Source organism: Cryptomeria japonica, chromosome 11 (assembly GCF_030272615.1).
Source record: "Cryptomeria japonica chromosome 11, Sugi_1.0, whole genome shotgun sequence".
Taxonomy (NCBI): domain Eukaryota; kingdom Viridiplantae; phylum Streptophyta; class Pinopsida; order Cupressales; family Cupressaceae; genus Cryptomeria; species Cryptomeria japonica.
This window is the reverse complement of record NC_081415.1, coordinates 180,797,433-180,805,307: the sequence shown is the minus strand read 5'-3', so window position 1 is coordinate 180,805,307 and position 7,875 is coordinate 180,797,433. Positions and strand designations below refer to the sequence as shown.

Here is a 7,875-nt window from a genome sequence, read left to right as displayed (position 1 = left end):
CATTTACTAAACTTCAAAGTATTATTATTCCCCAAATATTTGTGAACACGAATCCTATCACACCTAGTGGATCCCAAATTTATTTGATCTTAATTAAGATGATTGCGATACTTTTAATTTCATACTTTCATATGCAAGAAAGTATAAAATCACTCTTGCGGAATTAAAAATACCACCTTTGTTAATGGATTGTCACACATTTACCTAATGATCTCAACATCGATTTACTTCATACATTAACAACCCTATCCAAACTTCTTTTGAATGTAACAATAGTTTAGAGATAGTTTGCTACGCAACCAACAACATACTAGGAGCCATAGGTTCAAGAAGTAATTGCATCACTATACCTCCCTAGTTGCACTTATACACTCACATAGATACTAGAAATCATTCACTTAAGGGTTGTACAATTTCCACAAATGTTTCAAATGTGTTTGGAAGGTTTGAATGCCATTGAAGAAATTTTCCTATTCAACCTCTCAAAAGTGGCTATGACATTGCTTGATCAATATATTACAAATTTATTGTAGGTAACAAAAAGTGCATAGTGTAAGGATGAAATTGTAATCATACATGACACTTTTGTAGCTAAAGGATGCCATCATGATTGTAAGGGTATTGCCTTGCCAAAAGAAAAAATCACAACCATAATCAAGCCTAATTTTACACAAAAGGTCAAAGAAAAAAACTAGAGAAAAGGTGGAGTTTAATTCCAATATTAGACACAAATTATGATTGTTAGACAAACATTCTCCATCAAACATATTTAAATCCTCGTCCTCACTTATTTTTGTTTATTTCTTACTGACAACCTCATTTCCCTTTTTAATTTAGAATTTCAAAGCATAGATAGTATTTTATTATACAATTTAAAAAAATGATGGAAGATTTTATATCATAGATACAAAGATCGTTTTGGTACTCGATATAAGAGCACAAGCTTTAGGTTGAAACCTCTTCGACTGAGACTTAAGGATTGATAGGTATCCATTCTACCAAAATTGTCTCAGACACAATTCCAACCTCATCTCCTATGATGTCGAGGCCTTGTACTTAACAAGACTTTATCCCTCGTAGGCTCATTCATAACCATTCAACTTCACCAACAAACCAAAAGTCCATTAACTTTCATACATTTTGAATCATGTTTAAGTTCTAAATTAATAAAATCTAAATTAAAATAGATAAAGTTGTCTACAAGTCTTAAGAAAAAAATAGGCATTAGGTTTAGGTCACATGGAATTTAAGTAAAGCACCCTGCTCTAAATCGCGTGGATTTGTTTTATCACCGTAGCCCCCGGCCACGTGAGAGCAGGTCTCATTTGACTTAGTATAACTGTTCTAGAGAGCCACAGTCATATGACACAATCAATGGCGTTAGGTTCAAGAGCACCTTGGTAATGAACGCTTTAGTTTATTTTATATATAGCGTGAAATATGTATAATCAGCCTACATTTTTCTTGCCTTTCTTTTTTCTGTGAAAAGGCTCTGCATTACTATTTGACCGATTCTTATTCCTCCCTCTGAAAGTCCATTGGATATACTGGATTTTTAACTGTTAAAAAATTGATCAGATATTCTTGATATATTCAGCTTGTCTCGGAGGAGGATATTTAAACAACTTCAAAATCCTTCTGCAAGAACACTGGCTTTTTAATTCTGTGTGAGCCCATTGAATGTTATATACAGTTTTTTGTTTGAAGGTGAAATTTGATATATAGACAAAGAAATTTTAGGTGTAGACATATCATTGAGTATATATGGGTAGTAAGTGGAGAAAAGCAAAGAATGCTTTGGGATTTCATCTGTGTACTACAGAGCCTCCCACGGAGGATGAGAGAGATATCAGTAATACAAATGTCCATTCTGGTTATAATGGGGGCTCTACACAGTATTCTTCAGGTCCAGCAACAAGGACGGCATCTAGGGATTTGCATATAATTGCACACTCTGCTCCTCTGACTCCCGCAAGGTCTCATTCGCCTATGCGTCTTATAAGGACAGGCAGCAGATCCTCCAGGGTATGCTTTTTAATCTTGTTTTCTTAGCGGTTGTTTAAGATCTTGATACATTTTTGGCCGGGTTATAAAGAATCTGCCCTGGCTTGGACGTCTTAGTTGTTTTCTTTTTTCGGAATCCAGGGAAAATCTAGTGGTGTGCCTAGCACTGATTATCTGTTTCCTATCCTTATCTGGGTTGCCGATAAATCATGCTCTTGCAAAATTTGTTACCCAAGGGTCTTGCTCTTGGAGTTTCGCTTGAAATTTTTGTGTCTTCTCTTTCAGTCTTCTGCTGCCTTACTTAAAGACCTTTGGTGTTCCCATTTTGCTTATGAATGTAAATCCTTACTGATCTCCAAACTTGATATTTTGGCAGGGTGCTTCCATTTTTTATTTATGTTGTAATCTCTATTAGACAGAGATTTTTGTAGCTCGCCTGCTGTAGAAATTATTGCTCTTCTAATTGGGTTATTGAAGAATACTGGTTTTGCATTTGGATTCGGGATAAACCATGCTATCCATATTGGTTATTAGATAATCTTCTACCTGCTTTTCCCTCTGTGTTTGTTCTATTTCTTTGACAAATCTTGTTCTCATCAGGGCTGTTCAGACATTTTGTTGTTAAAACTGGGTCATTGAAGAATCTTATCTCTGAGTTGTGCTTTTGATAAGATATGTTGTTTTCTGGGTTTCCCCGTTGGGTTTGATCTGCCTTATCAGGAAATAATGCTTTTTTGATTTGGAGGGCTGAGAAATTGTGCACACTAATTTGGGTGGCGAAGAATCTTGCTCTTTTTCCTTTGGGTTTTTGCATCCTTTGTAAGGGTTCTTGTTTTGACCATCTGGGCTGCCGAGAAGTCACGCTTCGCTCCTTCAAATTTGGTAGTTGAAGATTCATGTCTCTGTTTTGGATTTTTAAGACCCCTTGGTTTTTGTATTCCAATCTTGATTTTCAAGTCAGATAACTGAACCATCTCGTAGTTACTTTGGATTGAGACACATTTTCTAAATGATTTCTGTTCTGAATTCAGGTCATAAGAAATATTGATCCTTGGATTTGTCGGTTGAGAAAACTTATTCTCTTGGTTTGGTTCATTGTGAAGTTGCGATGCTGTAGATCTCCCTTTAGTTGTTGTGTGGATTTCATGTTCTCACTTTTTAATGGTCTCGTAACAACTTTGATACGATAATAAAATTAATTCTAACTATGGCCTGGCTTGTTACATATTCAATGCCTCATTAATTTTCACCATTGTTAAGTATGCCCAATTTCTACATTTTACCAAGTGCGCGACAAATTGTGCAATATTTGTTCAGATGGATCTCATCTAATGCTGCCCTTTAATTTCTTTTTCTGTTCTGTAATTGAGGAAATTATCTGATTTAACCCCTTTAAATCCTACATTCTTTTTCACTTTGGCCCTTGCAAAACTTGTAATGTGTGAATGGTTGTCAGAAACATAGACAGGTGCCAGATTTAATCTGTAGAGTTTCTGTAATTAGAAAATTACTTGAGTACAGGAGCCATTTGTTGTATGCATGTGGCACTTGTTTTATGGTGGATTGGATCGAAGGAGAGCCAAACTAGATTCATTCCTCCAATCTTTTTCATCTGCACATTTAACCAGCTTAATTCTTTTGGGGATAATTTTCTCCCATGAAGATCAAAACTTTTTTCTTAATGCTTCTGGGTGCTACTTACAAATTGCCTTGAGAAATAGCTGTAATCACGTCTTATATACAACTGAACCTAAATATTGAACATCTGTACGTATATTCCAGTGGATGCTAGTACTACTTTCATTTTCAGTAGCGGAATTTGTAAATTGTTCTAAATTATGGAGAACTATGTCATCCTCTGCAACTATGATTTCCAGGAGATTTGCAACATGAGATTGAGATATCTTTTTTATCTCTTTTGGGTTTCCTAAAAGCAACTCTTTTCAACAATCTCTTTTACTTAAATACCTAGCTCCTAATAATCCTTGGTCACGTCCATAAGGTAAAATATACCCTTTTAGAAGTTTCTGGCTGTTTTTTCTGCACCGTTTATGACAGTCTAATATCATATTTTAGACAGGTTGTTGTTTCCTTGTGAATTTCTGATGCAGATTCCCACCCCATCCCCCAGTCTTTTGCCCTTTTGCAAGCTAGTAATTTTTCATAATGTGGGGTTCATTTGGGTTGCCAGCTTTCTTGTTCGTGATTTTTCTACATATTAATTGCTTTTATAATGCTTCCCATCTGGAGTACATTCCTGTGACCGTTGAATCACCAACAAGAGCGTGATGGCAAAACCTTTTGCAGTGCATCTATTGATAACCTACTCCTCAAAACCTTGCAGCACGATCAATTTAAGTCCTACACAACATAGCTCATGTTATGGCTACTACAATTTGGGTCAAATTTTGAGCCATCGTTATTATCTTAGGAGGATGGTATTTTCCATCTGTTTTTTGTACTATGGAGTAAATTACATGCAACCCATTTTGAAGGTCTTTTTTGGTACTGCCTTACCAATGTTTTCAATATGTTTCGACTGAAGAATCTGTTAAACCAAGATGAATGTGAAATTCCTGCTACAAATTTTATGAACAATTCTCACTTTAGCTATTCAGATATTTTGCATCTTGCATTTTGAGGCAATAATTTAGGTGTTTCAAAAAATGGTCAAACTATGTTTCCAAGATATAATTTTTCATTTTTTCCTCTAATAAACACATTTGATGATGCAGAGAACATGTGCAATATGTCTAGATGCAATGAAACCGGGCCATGGTCATGCCTTATTTACTGCAGAGTGTTCCCACACTTTCCACTTTCCTTGCATTGCCTCCAATGTGAAGCATGGAAACCGGGTATGTCCTGTATGTCGAGCCAAGTGGAAAGAGGTTCCCTTCCAAGGGCCCCCATCAGAGGCATTGCGTGGTGGAATACGAATAAGCCCTGTAGATTGGCCACAGCATGAAAGCTGGACAACAGTTTTACATCGTTTGCCACCTCCTCGTCCTCCACTTCCTCAGGCTGCAAGGCATGTTATAGAGCCTAATGTTTTCAATGATGATGAGCCTTTAGAGCTTCGGACAAGTGGAGGTAGCAGGCCAGAGGAAGAAGATAGGAATGAGCCCAGTGCAAACATTGGCATGCCAGTAGGAAGTTCAGAGTTTATAGATTCAAGGGGAATTACAGATCAAGAACAAAGCAGAGGGCCTGAAGGAAGGGAAGATGATAAAAAGTCTGTGCAATTAGTAACATTCCCAGAATTTAGTGCAGTTCCACGATCAGAAGCATGTGAGAAGTTTACTGTGCTTGTACATCTGAAGGCTCCATCATCTACTGCAAAACAGCAGCATAATGAACATAATGAAAGAACTCGGAATATAGTAAATCCATCTCAGGCTTCTGATACATCTAGAGATCGTGCTCCAATTGATCTAGTAACTGTTCTTGATGTGAGTGGGAGCATGGCAGGCACAAAACTGGCACTTTTAAAGCGTGCTATGGGCTTTGTGATTCATAATCTTGGTCCCATGGATCGCCTTTCAGTAATTGCCTTCTCATCAACTGCTAGGCGCTTATTTCCTCTACAGCGCATGTCAGAGGGAGGTCGGCAGCTTGCCTTGCAAGCAGTGAATGGTCTGGTGTCTACAGGTGGAACCAATATTGCTGAAGGATTGAAAAAGGGAGCTAAGGTGCTTGAAGATCGGCGTGAGCAGAACCCTGTGTGTAGTATCATTCTACTTTCTGATGGGCAAGACACATACAATGTGGGAAACCACAGACAGTCCCCTTTTCTGGCAAATCCCAGAAGAGTCTTGGATTTTCAGTCCTTGTTGCCAGGGTCAATAAGGCAACCTTCACAACAAGGTGATATTCGGATCCCTGTGCACACATTTGGTTTTGGGACTGATCATGATTCAACATCCATGCACTCCATATCAGAGACTTCCGGAGGCACCTTCTCCTTCATTGAGACAGAAAGTGTCATTCAGGATGCTTTTGCACAGTGCATTGGTGGCTTGCTTAGTGTTGTAATTCAGGACATGCAAGTCAATATTGCAAGTGCAAGTGCAGGGGTTCAATTGAGCGGCATACAAGCAGGAAGCTACACGAGTGATATAGTAGAAAATGGTCAACGGGGACTTGTAAAGATTGGAGACTTGTATGCAGAGGAAGAAAGGGACTTTTTAGTCCATGTTAAGTTTCCAGCTTTTATGAGACCTGAAGATAGCAGCTGTTCTGATAAAATGAAAGTGGTGAAGGTCTCATGTTCCTACAAGGATCCTGTTTCCCAGGAAACTATTCAAACCCCTTTGAGGGAACTATCAATTGAACGTCCAGATTCTGTTAGCAGTGAGCAACGTGTTGTTAGTCTTGAGGTTGACAGGCAACGGAACAGATTATGCACTGCTGAAAGCATAGCAGAGGCTAGAGCACTGGCAGACAGGGGTGATTTACCAGGTGCTCAGTTTGTATTGGGGAACAGGAGAACAGCTCTTCAGGAATCTTCATCAGCTCAGGCTGGGGACCAACTTTGTGTTTCCCTTGAGGCTGAGTTGAAAGAGATCCAAGATAGAATGGCAAACAGACAATTGTATGAAAGCTCAGGCCGTGCATATGTTCTCTCTGGATTAAGCTCTCACTCTTGGCAGAGAGCTACCACAAGGGGAGATTCTACTGACAGTGTAAGTTTGGTTTATGGCTATCAAACTCCCACAATGGTGGACATGCTAATGCGCTCGCAGACCCTTTGTCCTGTGCCACAAGATGTCACCTCACGGCCCCTTATGCCATCAAGGTCATTTCCATTGCCTGAAGCAAGATCTTATTCTGCCACCGATCCTGAAAACCCTATGGTCATGCCCCTGCCTCCTGCAGCATGGAGGGAACCATCTGAAAGAGCTTGAGAAACTCACTCAAAATAAGAGAACACCCGTGAAGCATGCCCTTGGAAAAGCTGTTTTTGAGAATCTATTATGAAAAACACTATTCGGTAATTATTAGTTTCTATGCTGCTGTAGAAATCTACATTCTTTTGTTGTACAAACAGGCCCCAAACTGTACAATGGAGAAGTATAGTTTCTCATAAATGCTCATTCTTTAATCCTAATGAAAATAAGGCCTGTCTGAGGCCAGTGTATGTGGTTGAAGTTTGTTTATGTCTTGTACAATGCAGTGAAAAGTATGAACAAAAATTCCATCGATTATTGCAAGTATGTTAAGAGATTTGAACACTTGCTTGTTTAAACAAAATATAATGCATGCCCTACTGCACAGCCTAGGAACAAGTAAACTTTAATTTAATTGAGAAGCTACTAGCCCATGGCAGAATCTTCAGCCAAAAGTATGCTAGCAGGGAAGACTTTATTTCATTAATTATATCAACTCGACATATGACCGACCTAAATATGTGGCAAGATCATTGTCAGCTTTTTTATCATACATTTCTTATATAGAAGTTCTGTTGCTATTTGATAGTAAATGCCTCAAAGCAATTGAAAGTTTAACATGAGCTCAATCTCCCCTTGTCCTGTTTGCAACTGCTTCCTTATATTGAATTGCAAATTGCAGGTGAATTATACATTTTCTAATTTGGTCTCCATAGATTATTCGGGACAAGTATAATTATTGTCAAGCAACGGTCACTTGCATGCCACCCTGGCATTATGTTAGCAGAGTACTTTCGAATTGGATGGCTCCTTCATATTGTTCTGTGATATTGATTCTCACTGGTTTCTGTTTGTCAGAGCTTATTTATGCAATTAAAATTGCTGGGCGGTACATGTGCATATTTCCTCTTGGAGGGCTGTATTATATTCTGATGGAAGGAAGAGTATAGAAAGGATTGTTGTAGGCTATTCCCTTGAATCA

The 7,875-nt window shown here is 38.4% G+C and overlaps 1 protein-coding gene across 1 annotated transcript; it reads left to right on the top strand.

Annotated features, from left to right (window-relative positions):
* Nucleotides 1-1,369: 1,369 nt before the first annotated feature.
* LOC131068112 (E3 ubiquitin-protein ligase WAV3) lies at nt 1,370-7,220 on the top strand. The gene is made up of 2 exons (XM_058003293.2): nt 1,370-2,025; nt 4,740-7,220. Exons 1-2 carry the CDS (start codon nt 1,765-1,767, stop codon nt 6,909-6,911), a joined length of 2,433 nt encoding a protein of 810 aa, XP_057859276.2. The 5' UTR covers nt 1,370-1,764; the 3' UTR covers nt 6,912-7,220.
* Nucleotides 7,221-7,875: the final 655 nt, after the last annotated feature.

Excerpts from the sequence above, each read along its gene's own strand:
- LOC131068112 (XM_058003293.2), top strand. The coding sequence starts at position 1,765 with ATGGGTAGTAAGTGGAGAAAAGCAAAGAATGCTTTGGGATTTCATCTG. Across the intron at positions 2,026-4,739 it reads CAGGCAGCAGATCCTCCAGG|AGAACATGTGCAATATGTCT; the intron begins GTATGCTTTTTA and ends TTGATGATGCAG.